This window comes from Camelus dromedarius, chromosome 23 (genome assembly GCF_036321535.1).
Source record: "Camelus dromedarius isolate mCamDro1 chromosome 23, mCamDro1.pat, whole genome shotgun sequence".
NCBI classification, from domain to species: domain Eukaryota; kingdom Metazoa; phylum Chordata; class Mammalia; order Artiodactyla; family Camelidae; genus Camelus; species Camelus dromedarius.
The window spans coordinates 11,790,622-11,812,423 of record NC_087458.1 but is presented as its reverse complement, the minus strand read 5'-3'; the positions used below and the strand labels follow the sequence as shown (position 1 = coordinate 11,812,423).

The window sequence follows — 21,802 nt, the reverse complement described above, 5'->3', positions numbered from 1 at the left end:
CAAGAAGAAGCACAATAGGAGAGAAGAGAGGTCACAAATGGAATGAACTCTCAAGGGAAGAGTGGGACCCAAAGAGTAGGTGGCTCATATCGAGGCGTGAGTGGAAGGAGACAAGCACAAAGAGACAGGTGGAGCATGCTGATGAAAGACCTTTAAAAGGTGATTGTCTCAGAGCTCACTTGCAGGATCCTTAGAACCAGAAGGCTCAGAGTTCAGGGGTAGGAACAGTTGAGGCAAGGAGTAGAAAACACAACATTGGCGATAATAAAAACTAAGTATAGAAGCCCAGTGCAAGAAGACCACAACTTATTAGGCAAGAGATGGGGGGGCCTGGACCAAAGTGGAAGTTGTAGAAACAGGGAAACATGCATGATGTAACAGACACAGGCAGAATAAAAGGTGGAGAGAAGCAGACCCACACACTCTAAACGACCCCTTCCAACAACAGGTAGGGTGAGAGAAAGCCATTTGTTGCTCTCTACAAAGCATGAAAATAAAGCAGAAGGAAGCAGGGCCCTGAATTCTAGTCCCCATAGTGGGATCCAGGCCAAGTCAACCTTTCTTGGCCTCCGTTTCCTCACCAGCAGGCTTGGAGAGATTGGTATCTGCATCCTCCCCCATCTACCCCTTTTGGTAAAAGCTGTTAAGTCACACTTGGAACATCTGGGGTGACTGTGCCATGTGTGCCGGGACCCAGGTACAACCGCTGACAACCCCTGTGTCTGCCTCAGGGTGCGGCCACCCCGCACCCTTGAACGTGGTTTCACAAGCAGGAGCCCCAAGCTTCCCCACACGATGAGCTCCACCTCCTGTGTTCCTCTCCGGTCTGCCCCTTGGTTTCCTCGCTCTCCTTGATTCTCTCCCCACCTGTTCATTCTAGTTACACTTCTCTTCTTCCTGTTCCTTGTTCTTAAACTAATCTATTGCTGCACACTTACATCTCTGGACCTCAGTGCAATTCTCCTCAGTAAACATGTATGAAGCAAGCACCTACTACAGAAGAGGCCACGTGGCAGGGGCGGAGAGAACCTGGACTAGAAAGGCAGTTTGAGTGGGGATCCATGATGGTTAATCTTCTGTGTCAGCTCACCTGGGCTAAGGGAAACCAAGAGAGCAGGTAAAACATGATTTCTGGGTGTGTCTCTGAGGCTGTTTCCAGAAGAGATTAGCATGTGAATCAGAAGCCTAAGTAAAGATCAGCCTCACCAGTGAGATCTGGCATCATTCAACTGCTGAGACTCGGAGCAGAACAAGGTGGAAAGGGGGCAGATCTGCATTGCTTGAGCTGGGACATCCATCTCATCTGCCCTTGGACATCCGCACTCCTGACTCTGAGGCCGCTGGGCTTAGACCTGGACTTACACCGTTGGCTCCCAGGGTTCCCGGGCCTTCGGGTTCAGACTGGAATTACACCAGCAGCTTCCCTGGGCCTCCAGCTTGCAGACAGCAGATCAAGGGGACTTCTCAGTCTGCACAATCGCATGAGCCAAGCCTTCATCATAAATGTCTTTCTATATATTAAACCTACCCTGCTGGTTCTGTGTCTCTAGAGAACCCTGAATAATACAGAACCTCAGCTCTGCCACTTGCTAGCCGAGTGGCCTTGGGCAGATTACTTAGCCTCTCTATCCCGGTTATCTTTTCTGTAAAATGGGACTAAACGTAGCATCTGTCTCTGAAAGCTTGGGTGAGGATTACTGAGAAAATACACACACTGCTCAGAACTGGCGCAGAGAAAGCACTCAGGAAGTGTTCGTTCCCGCTACTCCAGGAGCTGAGTTCCGCTCTGCTGGAGGGCACATGTGACCAACCCAGGGTCACTACTCTCAGGTAGTCCAACGTACTAAGAATAAGTGTAAAACAAAGCAGGCCGACGTACCTGAGGAGAGACACAGAGGGTGGCTGCATTCACAGGGGGACGCTACAGCTGAGAGAAACCAGAAAAGATTTCATGGCAAAGATTTTCATTTGAAATGGGCCTTGAAGAATAGAGACTGGCCAAGGAATGAAGGGAATTCCAGAGAAAGGGAAGAACTTAAAGGCAGATGGCAGGAAAAACCAGACACCACATGTTTGAAGACTAGTAAGGAACTCAGTTTGGTCAGAGAATTGGGCAATGACGGAAAATGAGTTTCAACAGGCACGAGGAAGTCAGCTTAGGGAAGGCCCTGACCACCAGCTGAGAACTCCGTACTTCATTTGCCGGCAATGGGGAGCCACTGAAGGCTTCTGAGCAGAGACATGACAGGCCTCATACTAGTCCAGACACAGTGTGCTAGGTGCACGGGGGGCCTGCCAGCTCTGCCAACACAGTCTCCTCCATGAGGGTGCAGGGATGCACGCCACATGCATACAATGGTCCTGCCTACCGGCTCAGAAGAAACCTCTCTCCCTCTGGAGACAAGGGCACTAGATTCTTAAAGGTGCAGTCTGAGTGCCCAGCCACACAATTAAATGGATTTAAGTGAAAACCATAAATCAATGTGATCTCTTTCAATAAACATCTAGCTACTGACTCCCCACTGGCCCCCTCAGCAGGGTGAAGCTGCTCAGTTTAAAGGAAGCCAAACTCTTACTTAAATTAAGTGTCATCCCTGCTAAATGAAGACCAGATGTGCAAGCCAAGAAATCTAGTCAGGTCTGAAGAAAGGAATTCTGTAAAAGAGAAAACTGGGGGGGGGGGGGGGGGCTGACCAGAAGACTGCAGGCACTGAGAAGAAAAGTCAAACCAGGGCTCCAGATCAACAGAGTCACTGGCAAGGAAAGGCCAATGCTGCTCTAGAGCCCATCCAAAGAGGGCCCTCACCTGGAAGCGGTGCCTGGCGTCCTGCAAAGCTGTCAGCATCCTGTCGTTCTTTCAGAAATCCCAGCCAGGAGAGTCAGACTTTCTCTTTTGACCACAGAGTCCAGTGCTCAGAAGACAGCCCAGCTCAGCTCCCCAAGAGGAAGAGAAGCTGTGGGTGCAAACTGCACGCCAGGTGGAGGCAACCCAACTCAAAGTGGGCCTGTTCGGACACTCAAGAATGAACAGAGCCGGATGCAACTACAGCCCCTCGCAGCCCCTTAGGCCTCCTGTTCAATGAGGAACAACAGCTTTTATACCATCTGGAGAAGGTAGAGTTTTTTTGTAGGCTTGGGTCCTCTCTTCTATTTATTATCTTTACTAGGACCTCATCTTAGTTTTTCAAGGAAGGACAAACCAACCCACGTGCCCACAAGCCTCAGATGATGCAAGTGGACTTCTAGGCCTTTTCTCTTCCAAGGGAGCAGGCAGCCTCCTCTGGGGACCCTGCTACCACCCTCTCCCTGAGCAGCCTGACCCTGTTTATCAGCTGTACCAGCTGCTGCCACAAAGCCTCGCTGACGGGACCAGGAGGACAGGCTGCTTCGGAAGCTCCTACCTGAGCAGACTGGCTCAACCAACAGCCCCAGAGAAGAGGGGATGGTGCGGGGCCCGTTTCAACAGAGTGGCACTAGTACAGACCACTGCTGGCTCCGTGCAGGGAAAGGTCCAACAGAGAGGTCACGGCTGCACTCTGCAGTTGGCACGTGATGTCCAACTTGCAGACAGTTTCAAACAGGGTGACTTGGGGGTGATCTACGTCCACCTTGGGGAGGCAGTGTTGCTGTCAAGAGCCCGGGTTCCAGAGCCGGAGCCCTGGCCACTTACTGACTGTGTGACTTTGGGCACGTTATCGACACTCCCCTTCATAAAGTAGTTGAGAGGATTAAGTGAGAACTAGAGGCCAAATGCTTAAAACAGTACCTGTTACACAACTAGTATTTACTGCAGGCTCGCTATCACTGTTACTTATTTTTGAATTTGACAATTGATTCTTCTGTGTCTGATGTTTGGGTATCAGTATCACCTAAAAGAAATGAAACCATTCCCTGCCTCTTCTTTTCTGGTTTTTCCACCAGGAAAAAGAATGGAGGAGACACCAAGTCAAATTTTTAAAATATTCACAACTCATGTATACCCAGAGCTATTCAAACTGCCTTCTTTTCCAGCTTCTCCTGGGCCAGGATAAACAAAAAACTTAGCTACCTGGGTCCACGAGTGACAAAACACAGTAGAGGCTGACGTGGCTGTCAACAAGAAAGTGAGATGAAGTCTGTGTCTGAGCTGTTTGGAGCTGCTTGCCCCTTCCAAAGAGGTCCTCTTGCAGAAAGGCTGCAGGCTGTCAGGTAGCAAGCAGGGTTGCTCTGGAGCACAAAGCAAAGGCAAGAGGCCTCACTCCATGAGCAGCTGGAGAGAGAGGAGCCTGGAACGTCTTGGGAAGAGCTGAGCCAGCCAGAGGGAAAGGCAAGAGGGGATACTGACTTCCCACATGGAAATGGTCACCCTCACAACCTCCTGGAGGCAGGGGTGAGAAAGTCACTCTGGACACAAGTCCTAGCCAAGCAGAGGGTCAAGCCTGGGGCTCCAGAGTCCATGCTCCCCCCACCAAGGCCTTTAAAAGGAGAGGAACAAAAGCCCAGGGCTCCGGCAGCTACAGGAGAGAAGCTCTGTGAGGAGGAAGAGCTCAGAGTGACAGTTCTCAGTAGAAATCCAGGGTGTGTGTTCCTCCTGTTTAACAAGCCCTCGGGTTGATGAGACTATTAATAGCATTAAAGGAGAATCCCAAATCTTCTCAAGACGGTTAGTGGTTAAGGAAACAGGGTAAATTGCTAATATCACACTAACAACGGGGATTCCAACTGTTAGATAGCAGGGTTGAGCTCCTTGCAGAGAAGTGATTTGTCATCCCCACAGCGTGGTTACACACCTCTCCAGAGACAGAAGACGAAGCAGCAGCAGCTGCCCGTTAGCTGTCACCCTGACGCAGTGCCAGAGGGCCAGGCGCTAGAACAGACAGACAGCAAGTTTTCCATCTAGACCTGGTGACGGAGGCACCAGATTCAACCATGGACAGCAATGCCAGGGAGGAAATTCTACCAGCAAGGGGTCCTGACCAAGGGGCTTGTGGCACTTGTCTTGCTGCCTTCTGGGCCCAAACGTCACTATCTATATGTGCACTTGGCAATTTACAAAGCCTTCTATGTGGTATCTCATTTAACCCTGAGGAAACAGCTATGAGGAAACTGAGCAAAGACAACCCTCACTTCACAAAGTAGAAGCCTGAGGTTCAAAGAAATTCACTTGCCCAAAGTCACAGTAGTGGAGCAGGAAAATAATCAAAGGGTTTCTGCCTCCAAGTCCAGAACAGCTCAGAAGGAAACATTGCAGCAAACGACAGTGTGTGTGGATGCCCGGAGAAAGTTTCTCTCTAATCACAAATGCAGCAGAGACACAGAGAGGAGATGCTGACATTCCCTGAATATCCATTATAGGCCAGGCACATGCTAAGGACCTGACATCGCTGTTGGCTTTAATTCTAACAGAGTTGACATTGTTCCTGTTTTACAAGAAGAATTAGCATTCATCCCATGGCTCTCAAGATGATTATCATAGTCCCTGCCCCGAAGGAGACACATATATTGTCGTCTAAGTGTAGAGACAGAGGGGATGGAAGCCCAAACTGGTTCATGTAGGATACGCAGAAGTTCAGCTGAGTCCTGAGGAGGCCACCCGGAGAAGGGGGAGCATCCCAGGCAGAGGCAAGAGCAGGAATGGAGGCGGGAGCCAACAGGACAAGTGCAGGGCACCGAGAACAGCGGGACTGCCACTGTGGTCACCACGGCCTTGGTGCATGCCTTGCTCAGAGTCCAGACTCCAGCCTGCAAGCGATGAACCACCATCACGGGGTCTTAAGCAGGACAAGTCCTACAGACCTGCGTTTAGGCAGATGAGCCAGATAAGCCAGGCAACAGAGTGGAGGATGGGTAGGAAGGGGACAAGCCTAGGGCACAGAGGCAATCTGAAGGGCTACTGTAAGATGACATGGGTCCCCCCAGGGAGGGATGGAGAGGGAGAGACACATTTGAGAAATATTTAGGGGGCAAAATCAGTACGGGTGATTAATGTAGAGGCTACTGACAGAGAAACGTCTAAGGTGACCCTGAGGTTTCCAGCTTAGATTATTGGATTGATAAAATACTTTTCAATGAGATATGAAAACATAAAAAGAAAAAAAAAAAACCTGCAGGGGAGAGGGTTCTGAGCAAAGGCTGTGGCAATGATGAATTCCGTTCCTGACATGTTGAATTTAAGGTGCCTTTGGGATATCCAAATGGAGGGTGTCACACAGGATATATGAGTCTCAAAATCTAAAAAGTACTTTATAAAAAATCAAATGATGGCCTTATTTATATCTAGTGCTCTACACTGCCTGGCAGTGTTCCCAGTTTGGAAAAAGGCACACTCAGGAACATGGATGACGCTGCCTGGACAGATACTTGGTAAAGTGGAAACAGCATGTTCCTCCAGGATCCCTGACCCAGGAGTAAGCACAGTGGGGGTCTTTGCTTGGCTCTGGTACTACAACTATACCTCGTTCAAGCTCTGGAGGGAATCCTAGATTCCCCACTTACCAGTTCTGCGATCTAGGGCAAGGTGTGTACCCTCTGCGCCTCGGTTAAATCATCTATGAAAGGAGATGATGGTCACAGAGAGTTGTGAAGATCTGAAGATCAAGTAACATAGTACTTGTGGAAGCATTTCCCATGGAGCATGACACACAGCACACGGCAAAGTCTAGAATCAAGTCTCGTCATCACTGATAAGGACAACAATAAGATAAATAGTTTAAGCAAGTCATTCACATTTCACAGATGGCCCTTATCTGTAAAACAGGGGTGATACTTGCTCTTTATAAGGTTATTGGAGACCAAAATTAGGCGACAATGGACATGACAACTGACTTTAACAACTATAGTACTACATAAGTGACAGATCAGGCTTTCAGCAGAGATCAAAAAGGGCTCCCTCCAGCAGCTCAGGTCCTCAGTGTTCACTGCTGAGGATGCCTTGTTCCATGACTGTGCATCCCTGACCACAATATGCTGCTTTTGGTCCTGAGAAGAAACAGCCACACACCAAAGCCTGGATAACGCAGTAAGTGCAAAAAGTCACAGCAGAGAATACTATTCAGCTATAAAAAGGAATGAAATTTGATTTATGCTTCAACATGGGTGGTCCTTGAAACATTCATGCTAGTAAGCCAGGCAGAGAAGGACAAATATTATCCAAGATTCCACTTATATGAGGAAACTAGAATAAGCAAAAATCAAAGACAGATGGTAGAACAGAGGTCACCAGAGGCTGAGAGGAAAGACAGAGTTACTGTTCATTGGGTAGAGAGTTCATGTTGGGAATGAGGAAAAAGTTTTGAGTATAGACAGTGGTGATAATAATGGACACTTACAAATGGTTAAAATGATAAATATTATGTATATACTTTTTAAAAATGCACAGAAGACATTAATACGAGCAGTAGATGCTCAGTGCAATCGGTTGCTAATGGCAGGAACATGAACAAATGGGTGCCCAAAGACTGGTTAACATGGCAGCAAGGACCTGGGGTTCTTCATCTCCTTGTGATGGGACGGATAAACACTGTTGGCTTTAAAAAGACCCCCGAGCATTAAGTAGGTCGGCACAAGACACTGTGGGCTGAGCCAGGCAATATTCAAATGCTCCTGTGAAAGCTCAATTACATTACTTCTTACTCTTGAGCATAAATGGCTGTAATAAAGTAATACATCTTTAAAAGCAAGCATGTGTTAGCTTTGACAACAGCTGATTCTTACTAACTCTTCTCTGCTTACAGATAAAGCATTTTTTAAATGAGTGGGAAGAAATAAAGTTATTCTATCAGTGCACCTTTCTTTATACTGATGAGAATGTCTCATCCCAGATTACCTAAGAAAGCAATGATTTGTTCCCTTTGGCTGAGAAGACAACCACCATAACCATCCCATCACACACTCCTCAAGCCACGTCAAACGTTTTCTAAAATTTAATAGTCTGGGCTCCTTTACAAGGAAAAATAAATTGCAAACACTCAGCATCTGAATGAATAAATGACATGTGGTATATCAACACCATGGAATATTATTCAGTAAGTAATAAAAAGAAATGAAGTGCTTACACATGCCTTAACATGGATAAACCATGAAAACATTACGCAAAGTGAAAGAAGCCAGTCAAAAGGGCCATGTATTGTATGATGCCATTTTTGTAAGAAACGTCCAAAAATAGACAAATCCATTGGGACAGAAAGTAGATTAGCAGTTGCCTGGGGCTGGAGGCCTTGGGGAACACTGGAAGGTGAAGGTTAAGATGTGCAGAGTTTCTTTTGGGGGTGATGAAAATGTGCTAAAATAGATTATAGTGATGGTTGTACAACACTATGAATACACTGAAAAACCACTGAGTTATATACTTTAAATGGGTAAGTTGTACAGTATATGAGAATCATGCCTCAATAAAGCTGTTACCAAAAAAAGTGTTGGAAAATCATGTATAATGTTATTTAAATATCTAAACATAAAGCGGGATATAAACTACTTACACATACAGGTCTTTTACAAATTTATGAATTAAACACAAATAGCATAACCAGTAAATTCCAGGTAAAGATGTTCATGTCAGAGAAGAGTTTGTTATTTAACTGAAATTATATCACTGCTCACAACAAGAATATGCGGTGAGTTCTTTTGAATCCAGCATACACAGACTTGGGCGATACTCAGTATTCTGACAAGTAAGACAGACAGGTACCAACAAATCAGAAGAGATACTGGAGCTAATCAGAACAAACACCAGACACACAAGCCACAAGCAACTCGGCCACTGCAGGGAGCCTGACTGCATTGCAGCCTTGCCGACAGTCTCGGGCTCCATGTGCTGATTCCATTTTTCGACCACCGTCCTCTGTTCCAACCACTACCAAATCTTAATTCCTACAAGGTGCAGTATGGTCATTTATCCTCCACCTTAAAGGAATTCATTACAGGCATACTGGGAGCTTTTTCTTCAGTGCATGACAATTACAAGAGAACTATTTGGTGCCAACACAAGGAAACAAACACAACGGTGGACAATAAAATCAGTTGACAGCACTCAGGCAAAACATGGTCCTTCCAAGAGTCCAGAATAGGCTTATTAGTTGTCATTGGATCAAATGAAAACACAATTTTTTTTTATTCTTATAAAGAACTCAGATGCCAGAGAATACATCCCTAAATTCTAAGAGAGCCACAGAACCCATTTTGAGAAACACTCATCTTCAGACTAAGGGAAAAAAAATCAATCGACATGCAAAGCTGATGTCACTAATAGCTAACATTTACCAGGTGCTTAAGTGTGTCTGACAGCCAGCTTGTATGCTTTTCTGAGCCACTGTCCCTGCACAATACACACAAGGGAAGGGAACTACTATGTATGGTGCACATCACATGTGGTCGGCACTTCGCTCAGTGCTTTGCCTGCACTCACATCAAACTGTAAAGGAGACATCCCAATTTTACGGATAATTAAAGACTGATAGAGTAAGAAATGGGTCCAAAGTCATTTAGCTAGTCAACAGAAGAAATCGAATTTGAAGTTAGTTCTTCCTGACCCCTCAAGTAAAGGGGTGGAATCTTTCCAATCCCTGCTACAAAAGCCTAATACTGTAATCCCTCTGTGGTAGGCAAAATAGTGCCACCACCACACCACTTACACTGCACCCCCATGATGCCCACTAATCACCAAAACCTGTGAATATGTTACCTTGATATGGCAAAAGGGACTCTATAGAGGTGAATAAATTAAGAACCCTGGGATGGGGAGATCACCCTGGATCTTCGGGGGAAGGAGGAGGAGCCAACGTAATGACCAAGGTCCTTATACATGCAAGGGGGAGGCAGAAGAGTCAGAGTCAAAGAGGTCAGAGTGATGTGATTGCTGGCTTTGAAGATGGAAAGGGGCCAAGGACTACGGAATTCAGGCAGCCTCTAGAAGCCAGAAAAGCAAGGGCACAGAGTCTCTCTAGAGTCTCAGAAGGAAAGCAGCCTTGCCAGCTTCTTGATTTTTAGCCCCATTTTGGAATTTTGACCTCCAGAACTGTAAGATAATAAACTTGTGTTGTTTTCAGCCACTATGTTTGTAGTAATTTGTTTACAGCAGCAATAGGAAATTAATAGGGCCATGCTAAAATAATGAAAAGGAGGTTGGTGTTACAACCTAAGCTGTTCAGAGGTAGACTTGCCAACTCTGAACTTGGGAAGAGAAGGAAACAATTAATGAAAAAAGAGCAAATGATGCTGAGAGTAGCCGCTAAGGAGGAGAGTTACATAAAGGGATGAAGTGATCCCTGGACAAAGCTTCCCAGAGCAGGTAAAATATGGATTGTGTGGCTGAATGTATGAAGAAAAGAGGCTACGCGCAGGGCCTTAATGCCTGTGGGGAGGAAAACGTGCTATGAGGCACTCACAGCTCCAGTCGCTGCTCCATAAAGCTACCAGTGTCCCCAGTCCCCGGAGGTTCCCTCAACAGCATTTCATTCCTGTTCTCCCAAGAGCACCCAGGGCCAACTTATGTTTGTTTGTTTTCTTCAGAGAAATTTTTGGCAATTCTGGAAGGGAGTTGTGGGAGAAGGGAGGGCTTGGCCATTTCCTGGTCACCAGACCATTTTGCTCAGGGCTACTGACCAACAACAGTCCCGAGCAGCCACTCTTGAGAAATCAAGTCACGGTTCAACAGCCAGCTCCAATCCCATGCTGGACTGTTGGGAAAGCTGTTTGCAATACAGTCAAGAGCTTACCCAGCCCACAGCCAGAGGAGCCACGATGCGGGACCACACATCTCCAAGTGCCCGTGGCTGCACACATTCACCCCGCCAGGTCCAGGCTGCACAGCCTCCATGAGGCTGCACCACATTTCTACTGCAGGGCTCTGCTCCCTGGGTTTTTAATGGCCAGAAACCTGGTCTCTGGCCACAAGGACAGCCTTCTCCTTTCCAGTACTGAAGGCCCAACAGGATGCCTCTCCCCTTCCCGACCTGAGGCTTCCCTTCCAGCAGCTACAGCAGGTTCCAAAGGTAGGAGAGTAACAGAACACCAGCTGCCAGGCTGGAGCCCGGCCGGGCTCTCCACACACCAGTGGCCCTGGTGAAGGTAGACGGTTGGTCAGATCTGAATTTTTTCTTCCTGACACCCCCTCGGTGGAGCCTCCCTAAGTTTCACTGCTTCGTGCTCACATGGTTATCAACTAAGATTAATTTTCTCAGTCACTCAATAAAAGTCTACTGAGCAAAGGCGGGCACCCTGTCAGACACCGGGAATACAGTTGCCACAAGTGCTTCAAAAGAGAGGGGTACGGCCACAGATCCTATGAGAGGACAGAAGGACCGAGTGAGGGGAGGCCTCCCCAAGGAAATGACATTTGCACGGAAACCTGATAAAAAGAGACGCTGGCTATTAAAAGGAGCTAGGTGAAGCAGCGCAATCTCTCTCACGGTATTTATGTGCACTTACAAAATGTTTTGAAATCCCGAGGAAGGTATAAAATGGATACTGATGAATATAAATAGCCCTTTTTGGTGTACGAAGTATTTTTTCATGCACTATTGCAGACTCAACAATAGCACCAGAGAGAACAAGAAGCGTCATCATTTCCCCTTTATAAACAAGCAAACCGAGACTAATGGCCATCAGACACCCCAGCAAGGTGAGCCGTCAAGCCCAGGAGACTCAAAGTCCAGCTCTCACTGTTCCTCACTGAGAGCTGTTTTGACTACACAGAGCTGCCTTCACAAGGATGCTAAAAAGTGCCACGCAGGTGATTGGTACTAACCTCTGGGAACAAAGGACTCAAAAATCATACCAAATACTTCGCTGCCAAATTCACTACTCACACAGCAGGCCCGATGGTGCAAAGCCAGCAGCCCGATTTCAGAATTACTAGCCACCCTTCACTTTCAACCAGTAACCTCCAAGGGAGCAAACCCAGTGCCAGACCAACCGTGGGTTCACGCAGAACTTCACTAAACTTTGTGAACTCTTCTTAAAAAAAAAAGTCATTCCCTTTTCTCTTGTTTTCCTCTTCTGGCTAGCATCTTCGCAGACCTTTGGATCCCTGGCAGACAAAGAGCAGGACAGTCATCCAGTGCTTCTGCAGAGTGTCTCTTAAGCTGCCTTCCTGCCTGGGTCAACATAGGGATCAGAAGAGAACACATGGGTTGACCCAATAAGAGGCAGCTGACCTGGAGTGGGGAAAGTATCCAAACCGGAATCAGAGGGCCTGCAGGTTTGGCCCTGCCCCCACCACTTAGCTTATCCCTTTAGGCAGGCAGTAAACAAGGCAGGCGTGGTAGGTGGAGTGATGGGCCTCCAAAGGTGTCCTCGTCCCAATCCCTGGAACCTGTGTCTATGTTACCTTACACGGCAAAACAACCTTGAAGACATGATTAAGATGGGAAGATTATCCTGGATTATCCAGATGGGCCCAGTGATCACAATAGTCCTTATAAGAGGGAAGTAAGAGGGTCAGAGTCAAAGAAGGGATTGTGATGATAGAAGCAGAGTTCAGAGTGATGAGGCCACAAGCCCAGGAAGGCAGGCAGCCTCTGAAGCTGGAAAAGGCAAAGAACAGATGCTCCCTGAGAGCCTCTGCTGACCCATTTTTTATTTTAACCCCATAAGACTCATTTAAAACTTCTGACCTCTAGAACTGTAAGACAATAAACATGTATTGTTTTAAACCAGTACATGTGTGGTCACTTGTTTCAGTAGCAACAGTAAAACTAATACAGAAAATAAAAGAAACTGAAGACTTCTTATGACAAACAAGGGAACGGATCAGGGTCTTTTTGGGTCAAGGGGACCAGTTTAAAGATATCTCTGCCAACCTTGGGGAAAGTGGCAGACCCTGAAAAAGAAAATGACAACAGGAGGAAAAGAAAAAAAAAGCAGTGGGGCAGATCCAAAAACTACTGCTACCATGACTACCATTTATTCCAACTCTGTCTGACAGTCAGTGCTCCCCAAAATCCACCCCAACTCCCAAATTAATCAATGGAAACTCCTAGAAGCTATCCAAAGAAAACAAGGAAGCAAAAAAGCATGCAGTGAATTTCCAGCGGCCTCACGTTGCAGTGGTGGAAAGCACTCTGGGCTGGGCGTCGGAAGATCTGAGTCTTCCTCCTGTATGACCTTGGGCCTCTGTAAAATCCGGTGGACAAACTGATAAACTGCAGTTACAGTCACTTCAGACAATGAATAATATGCTATGATTCCATATGTCTGAAGTACATAATAGACTGAGTTTATGCCAGTACATTATATTGGGGAAAACATTTAAGTCGTTCTTTCATTCAAGATAAACCTGTGAGTGTGTACTAATAGTTAGGAACCAGGGTAGGCAGCTGGGGTTCAAAGGCAGTATGATGTGTTGTGGTCCCTGCCCTCCAGGAACTGCAAGTCCTCCCTGAGCCACGGTATCCTCACCTCAGGGGTCACCTGGCTGCTATCACTGACCCCAGCCTTCAGTGAGTCCCCCACAGACTTCCCGGGGATCTCCTGTGCCCTGGCTAGAAGGGCCCTATGACAGCAAGCAACCTGGCAATCCAGAGTGAATGCATGTCCTGCTTCCTGAGACCACCCAGCAACACTCCAAGGGCTTAGTGGTTCCCAACCCAACAGATCCTTACCAGAAAAAGAAAACCTATTTAAAGGGCCAGCACCCAGGAAGGTACATGTTACTAAGAAAAAAAAAAAATCTTGAAACCGTTATATACTGTTAGGGGAATACAGAACGATGCAAGCATTATGGAAAACAGTATGGAGGTTCCTTAAAAAATTTAGAAAAATAATTACCATAGAATCCAGCATTCCCACTTCTAGGTATACATCCATAGGAATTCAAAACGGGATATCAAATGGATACCTGCATATCCATGTTCATTGCAGCATTATTCACAAAAGCTAAAAGGCAGAAGAAACCCAAGTGCCCAACAGAGAAATGGATAAAGAAAATGTGTTATATACCTTCAGCTGAATACTATGCAGCCTTAAACAGGAAGGAAATCTGATCACATGCTACAGCGTGGATGAGCCTGGCGGACAACATGCTACGTGAAACAAGCATCACAAATTGGCAAATATGGTATGAGTCCACCCATATGAGGTATCTGAGCAGTCAAAACCACAGAGATAGAAAATGTAAAGGTGGCTGCCAAGGACTGGGGGGAAGGGGGAGAGAGAATTCATGTTTAATGGGTACAGAGTTTCAGTTTAGCAAGATGAAGTTTAAGAGTGATCTGTTACACAACAGTGTGAATGTATTTAACACTGCTGAACTACACACTTAAAAATAGTTAAATGTTACATGATTTTAACCACCATAAAAAAAAAAAACTTTGAAAGCACATTTGAGAAGATTTTTTTTTTTAACGAAAAAGAAAATCTACATGGCAAGAGAATAAATGAGAAACAGGGAGAGGGAAGAGGAAAGCCACCAGGCAGATCAACAGCCCACATATTTAGCTCAGAGTCAACACTGCAGTGCAGTATTGGGGCAGAACAGCAAACCACACACCTGCTGAGCCCCAACTCAGAAGATCAATCTGGCCACCCTCATGCCAGTCCTTTCACTCTGAGTGCTTCCTGCTCTGAGAAATGAACACGGTCTGCACTACTCCATCCACTCCCCTGTGCAGAGCTCCAGAGAGGATGCGGGAGACTGGCATCTAAAGGGCCTGGCGAGGCACAATGCACTTCACAGGTGTAAGGCACCGTGGTCTTTACTGTGACTGCTTCTCTCTGAGGACGAGCCACTGCTCTGGCTCAAGCTGAGGGCTGCATCTTGTGAATCCACAAGAACATCCAGCAACCAAACCCCACAGTGTCCTGCCCAGCGTTAGTCTGGCATCTTTCAACATAAAAGGACAAAGTCAGGAATAGTCCTTTACACAGAAATCACATGCCCTAGTTCTTGACAACTGTAATTACAGCCAAAACAGCTTTTGAAAGAGAGAGAAGAAAAGAAAACAGCAGACTGGATCTAGCAGTGAATTGGGGGGTTCAGAGTAAAACACACACCCAGAGTCCTTATTGTGACCAGACTAAACAGGGGACTGGACAGCCAGACCAAACAGCTTTCTGGCCAATTAATTTCTCCCTCTCATTTAATGAGCTGCTCGTTAAGCACTGGAAGCAGGTCATAGGGAAGGGAGCTGCTGGCACATGGCCAGTTGGGCTGACAGGTGATGATGGAAAAGCAGACTGGGGAGGGGAAGGAATACCCACACACCAGCCCCAAAGGCCTCCAGGAACCATGTGTAGCCAGTCCCATCACACGTCCTACCCTCTGTTGCTTCGCATCAATGGCTTCCCGTACCTCTGTTCCGTCTACAAAGTTTATTTCTGCCACTGACTCCCTCGCTGGGGAAGCTCCACATCCTGACCCTTGGGTTCTCAAGCTGAGGTCACCATCCCATCAAGGAGCCATGCAGTCCTGGGTGTGAATTCCAGCTCCAACCACCAACACCAGTTTCATCTAGGATTATCTAATGCCCCCAGTTTCTGTTTCCTCATCTACAAAATGTAACAATGATACCCTCACCTCATCCAGAGTAGTTGCAAATAGCAACATTTCAATATTAAAAGGCCTAATAAAGCACCTAACACAAAGTACTAAATAGTAACTATTACTGATAGCTACTAGTATTTTTGTAAGAATAATCATTTTAATTATTATGATGTAACTTTAAAATATATATGCAGAAATAGAGTCAGAACAAATACACATAAAATCTATTATTCCCTCAGTAACACTAGGCTTCGATTACTGTAGTTTCATAGTATGTCTTGAAGTCAGGTAGTACCATTCCTCTAACTTTGTTCCACTTCAGTACTTTTTTTTTAATTGAAGTACAATTACAATGTGTCAATCTCTGGTGTACAACACAATGTCCCAGTCAAAATGGCTACCAGTATTAATAGAGATATTATTAACAGTGATATTACCAATAACATATTCCCTGCCTCTCCATCAAATATGAAGAAAAGAGGAAATTTTTTTTACTTGAAACCCTAAGGCCAGGCCAGCTCCAGGTCCAGTTCTTATCACAGTGGCAACGGTGGCATCGGTGGTGAGAACAGTAACGCATCCTCACAAGGGCAACACCCCAGACATGCCCAGCTGCAGCCTCAGTGCCTTCTACCTGAGCAGGCAGGTGAAGGAAGAGAAGAGGCGTGGGAACACCGAAGGCCAGGCCTGAAGCCAAAGGGGCGATGCGTTTCGCAAGTTCTCATGAGACCAAGTGGAGACGCGCACTCAGGCCACACGCCCGCCATTTCTAGACCCCTCTGACTCTCTCGGCCTCAGCTTAACCCAGAAAATGAGAGTAACATGACCCCTATTTCACAGCTTGTGAACATTAAATGAACCCAAGTGAAAATGCTTTGAAGTGATTCATTTCTATGTTCATGGAAAACAGCACTGCATTTAATGGTAGTTTCAACAAATTCAACTTAACAATAAAAAATGCAGAAGGACCGGGCTGGTGAAAGCAGTGAAAAGATTATTAGGCTGATGAACTGCTTGGGGAATCAGAAGCAAAATACTAATTTTCTTCCCAAAATTGCTGTCATTGAACTGCAGTTTCTGTTGATCAGATGAATTGACTGAAAGCAAAATTGGCAAAAAACAAAATGAAGCACCCAACACCCGCTATGTGTTTTCCACTGAGGTGAGCAGATTCTTCCAGAAGACACAGAGCCCAATTCAGGCTACATCCAGGACAGCCAAGCCAGCCACCTCCAACACTGGTTCTCTCCAAAAGTCCTTACAATTCACTTGACCAACCCCAACCCCACCTTCAAAATTGCACACATCTAATTTCTCATTTCATGGCAGAGCACATGGGCAAACTCCTTCACAGTGATTGGAAGATAACCTAATTTTTATTCAGTCTCTGCTCTGTGTATCACAGAGTCAGAAAGCGACAGGTTGGAATGTTGACCTAAGTCTTCTAAGAGTACCCAAAATACCAGAAGAGAATGCACACGTGTCCAGAGCCTAGAGCAACCAAGGAGATTTTGTTGAAATCCTACATTTCTTAAAAATTTAAGTAAATCTTTATGTACCATAAAAATGCTTTACTTTTTAAATGTTTTGAGCCAATTATCAGTTAATCACTAAACATTTTCCCTAAAATCTTTGAATCAAAAAGATACTTCACCATTCTCTCTGACTCCCTGGCAGACCCCACACATCCTCAAGGGTAACATGCAACTCAGCTGGAGAAGCAGCAGTCATAAGGGAGGGAGGGACATAACCCTCCAGCCACCATAGCCATTCTAACCTTGGCCTTTAGTCAAGATCAACTACCTAACTCACAACAGTGTCCGTGGCCAGTGTAAGGAGAGGGGGTCCAACGTTTACAAAGGGTGCAGCCATCCAATCTGGCACTTCCAGTATTTTCTAAAAGGGCCAGCAGACAGGACGCTTGAGTTCCTGCTCCACAGAGCCCCACCTCCAGCCACTCACCCGGATCCGGCGCATGGCAGCCACGATCTCCACTCTGCTGTTGGGCCTCGGCACATCCAGGCTTCCTACGTACTGTGGGGAAGAAGCAAACATTCATTGAGAAGAGGGATGGCAAGCGTTCCCAGTCACAGAATGCTAGGGCTGGAAGGACCCTCAGAGGTCATGCAGTTCATTTTACAGGTGAGGAAATCAAGAGCAAAAAGGGTGTCTTGTTTTGAGACTATTTCTAACTTCTTAAAAAGCAACAAGAAATAGCTTCCCTTTTCGCCTCATTTTTAATCAGAGACACAGCAAGCACTGTGTTTAAACAGGAGAGCTTCTGAATCAGAAAAACTTGGGTGTGAAGAATCTCCCACCCCTCTCTTTGTGACAAGCCACTTAGCCTTTGTCTCAATTTCCTCATCTGTAAAATGGGATTTCAGCAAAGATCAAACGAGATAAGGTACAAATCTCTTACACAAATGTGCTCTGCACATATTAAAACACTCCAAAAGAATAAAAAAGAAGAATATATACTCTTTATTGATAGAACTTCATTGAATTAGCCCTGGATGTCACAGAGACCTCAGACCCTTGGGTAAGTTCCTAAATGGAGAAAAGGAATGGACTAGTTTTCTAGTCAGAAGTTTAACCTGATTAGACTTTTTATTTTTTAAAACCAAACGACATGCAGGTTGTTTAATATATGAATAATTTCTTGCTGTACCCTTTCAAATAATGCAGAAACATGCAAAGCAAAAGAATAAAGTCCCCCCACTGTCAACAGTTTGATGTACATCCTTTTGTGTATTGACAGACACATATATTCATAGACATACAGAGGAATCTGTTTTATATAAAAAGGTTCCTACTATTCATACCGTTCTGCAACTTCATTTTTTTGACTTTAAATAAAACTTGGTTATCTTTCTCCACCAATGCATATGGGTCTGTCACATTACATGCGACGGCTCCCCTACTGATGGCTACTTACCCTAGGGCACTGTTACAAAATTGCTTTCACAAACCTCCTTATCTACACACCTTTGAGCTCATCCAAGTAGCCCTTTAGGCTATATTCCTACAAGTGGGATTGTTGAATCAAAAGTATAGATAATTTCAGGTATCATTACTTAGCAGAATAAAACAAGAAAAGAGGATGACAACCCAACATTTACGAAGCATGTGATATGCCTTCAAAGATACCACCCCAGTCCATACTGACCCACTGGCGTGTGCCCTTCCTTTTTACACACAAACTATATAAAATAGCCCAGGGGACATCCTAGAAATCAACAGCCCCAGGATGATTTAAACGTCTATCCAACCAAGCAAAGGTCGCGTTAATAGAAGGTAAGAGCAGGGCAGTTGTCTCTGCAGGAAACGTACTTCCTGTGGTTGTGGGAATAGAAGGTTCTTCCTAAAATCGGGCGGTAAGGCTGGCCCCAGTGAGGAGGGTTTCAAAAACTAAATACTGCAAAAGGACTTCCCCCAGTACAGATCCACAGTTTGTGCTAATACACTGAAGAGCAGCTTGTAGTAAGCAGGGTGCGCACTGCAGACTGGGCCCTAGACAGACAGCGTCACCACAGCAGGTAAACACCCCTCAGATTTAACCATGGTTGGTGTTTCTCCCCTCTGAGCTCTGCTGGGGCCCCACAGTTTGTCAGCATGTCAGTGACCCACATAGGCAGGAATGACGTGAGGCCAGGTTTGTGACTTCCCAACTTCAAAGCACCACCCACAGCCGGGGGCAGTTTCCACGCTTCCTCTCCAGGACGCTGCACGCCTGATGGCTCTTGCCTTGAACTGTGAGCAGTAGGGATTAACTTGGCACTCAGACCTTCAGGGCTTGTGTTCCCTTGGCCATCACATGAGAGCTGGGACCTCAAGATCAAGCAAGGTCACCCGTTATAGATGAACCTAGGGGACAGCACAGTCCTCCCACACTGATCCCTGCACCCCGAGGAAGGGCCTGATACCCAGTGAGAGCCACAACTGGGCCTGAATGCAAGTGCCCAACTGGGGCCCATCCCCACCCTGAGACCCATCCCCACCCTGAGACCTCCACCCAGCCCAACTCTCCCTTCTCAGGAAGAGGTGCAGCTGGATTGAGAATCCCAAAGCAGCCAGGGTACAGAGGATGGAGGCAACACAGAGAGGAGAGGCAGCTTTCTAGCTGTAGGCAAGATTTCCTAACAAGGGAGTAGCATTCTGTATGCGAAGGCATTCACAAGAGGACACCCAACATCTTCACCCTGCTAGTGCCTCCTCCAGCCATCAGCCAAGCTGGTACGTGTGCACGCATACATTACACACCTTCACACACACACACACAGTGCACACATGCTCACACACCTCACGTGCCACCCGCACACACGACTCACCCCACACACACCAAGCATGCACACAGCCATCCGACACTAACACATCCCACTCAATCACACCACACGCTCATCTTCCCTCCCAATCATGTGAAGAAAATCACAAATCTGCCTTTCTGAGAATGAGTCTGGAGCAGATAACCCATCTCTACCATAGCTGCACCTTACAGTTATTCAAGGAAATGAAAAGAAAACAAAGCAGGGTTCAGGTCCAAATCTCCTAGTCAAAAGCTAAATATCCACACTAATCATGAATCAAAAAAGCAGAGCCAATTCCAGGGAAGCAGAAGGATCAGAAAATCCATTCCTCAGGGCAAAATCAGAGGGTACGATGAGTGACTGCTGCTGCTGCGTACATGTATAACCCCACAACGCAAAGAGCATCTCAATACCTGGCCACTACCCCCTCCACAGCTAACTTCAGTCCACCCTGAGGCTCCATTCTGAGCAAAGTAAGACACAGTCTGAGACAAGACCCATCTGGGAAAGGGGTCCTTGTAACCACTCAACTTCGAGGGTCAAACTGCTCATTTCCCTGGTAAACTGAATCTAGGCTGGCACCTACCGCTTGAGACTGGGAAGTTGGCTCCCAGATCTGAACCTCATTCGTCTGCTGACTTAACAACCTTCCGACATCCAGGCTTCTGTCACCTCCCACAGGAATCAGGTGAAACTAATTCCCTGCCTTCAGTCAAAGGCGGATGCACGATGACAGGTCATTACTCAGAAACGGCATCCCCTTTATCTGCCTCTCCTGCAGGGCACTGGGCTCTGGACAACAGAGGCAGGTCAACTCAATGCCTGGGAACTGGAGGAATCATTTCCAAAATAGAAACTCATGCTTTCTTCCCCTCCACCCCTCCGGTCATGCTCCTCCCCTAACCTTCCTCACCTTGATTTACAACTCTGTCCAACAGTTATTCAAGCCTGAAACCTGCGAGTCATCCTTGAATGTGCTTCTCCTTTATCCATCACAGCTAATCAGCAACCAGGACCTTCAATTCTCTCTCCTCCACCTCTCCAACAACACTTCCACTACCTGATCCCAGAAAACCTTTCTCTCTCACTTAATCTACACGAAGGCCTTCTCATTGGTTTCTCTCTTGTCCCCATGGCCCAACTCCAAACCATTCTCCATGAGGCTATCAGTGATCTCTTTCAAATGCAAATCAGGCTGTGTTACTCCCAGGCTCAAGAAGCTCCCGTGCTTGCTTCCAACTGCTCTAAAAGATGACAATCAAAACCCTCAGCCTGGCCCACACAGCCCCCGTTGTCCAGCTTCATCTCACACCACCGGCCTCTCCATTATTCGGAAGGTACTCAAATACATCATATCTTCTCACATGCTCGTCCCTGTGCGCAGGATGTTCTTCTTCCACCCCCATCCCCCCAGTCTTCCAATACCCACAATCCCGTAGATCTCTACCTCTTCTGGTCCCTAGGGAAGGTGAGATTCTTGTATGGATGGATCCCATAACTCCATATAGTTCTCCTTTAGAGCATCAACATGTGACTAAACATGTTTTATTCATACTGGTTGGCCATGACTAGTAGAGATCCAGGCACACAGGAGATACTCAAAACATATCTGACTGACTGGCATATCTAAGAATGAACCCTTATTATTCACCCCTAAGTGCACATGGGAGAATCTCCACCCCAAGGAGGGAAAGAAAAAGAGGGCCCAAGCCCTCGATTCTGCCTGGTATTCAGGCATTACAGGCATCAGCCTGCTTCTTCCAGTCAACCTTCCCACCCTACTGTGATTCTACAAACTTACCTGACTTTTATTCACGTATGTGAACTGGACCTAAGCCACCTGCTCACAAGTAATTCCTGGCTTACCAAGAGATGATGGGATAGCAAACCCTTCTGTTGGTGGATTTTTAATCACCTAGCATTCTGGAAGACTCCTATAGAATTCCTGTGTCAGTCTTCTGGGAATCCTTCCTGTAAGATATCACAAGGCCTCTATTCGGAATAGTTGCCACTGATTTTACGGGGGAAACGGGGTAAAGAA

The 21,802-nt window shown here is 46.4% G+C and overlaps 1 protein-coding gene across 4 annotated transcripts in view; it reads right to left on the bottom strand.

The window, feature by feature from the left end:
* The window catches only part of LOC105092694 (carboxyl-terminal PDZ ligand of neuronal nitric oxide synthase protein), a 281,400-nt gene that overhangs the window by 195,009 nt on the left and 64,589 nt on the right, over positions 1 to 21,802 (bottom strand). For 2 of the 4 annotated variants that reach the window (XM_010984410.3, XM_010984411.3), the window contains exon 2: positions 17,420 to 17,491. In XM_010984410.3, the coding sequence (XP_010982712.1) occupies positions 17,420 to 17,491 (72 nt within the window). Of the gene's footprint in view, positions 1 to 2,806; positions 3,021 to 17,419; positions 17,492 to 21,802 lie in introns of those variants that run through there. The other 2 variants (XM_064477935.1, XM_064477936.1) reach the window with 2 other exon arrangements.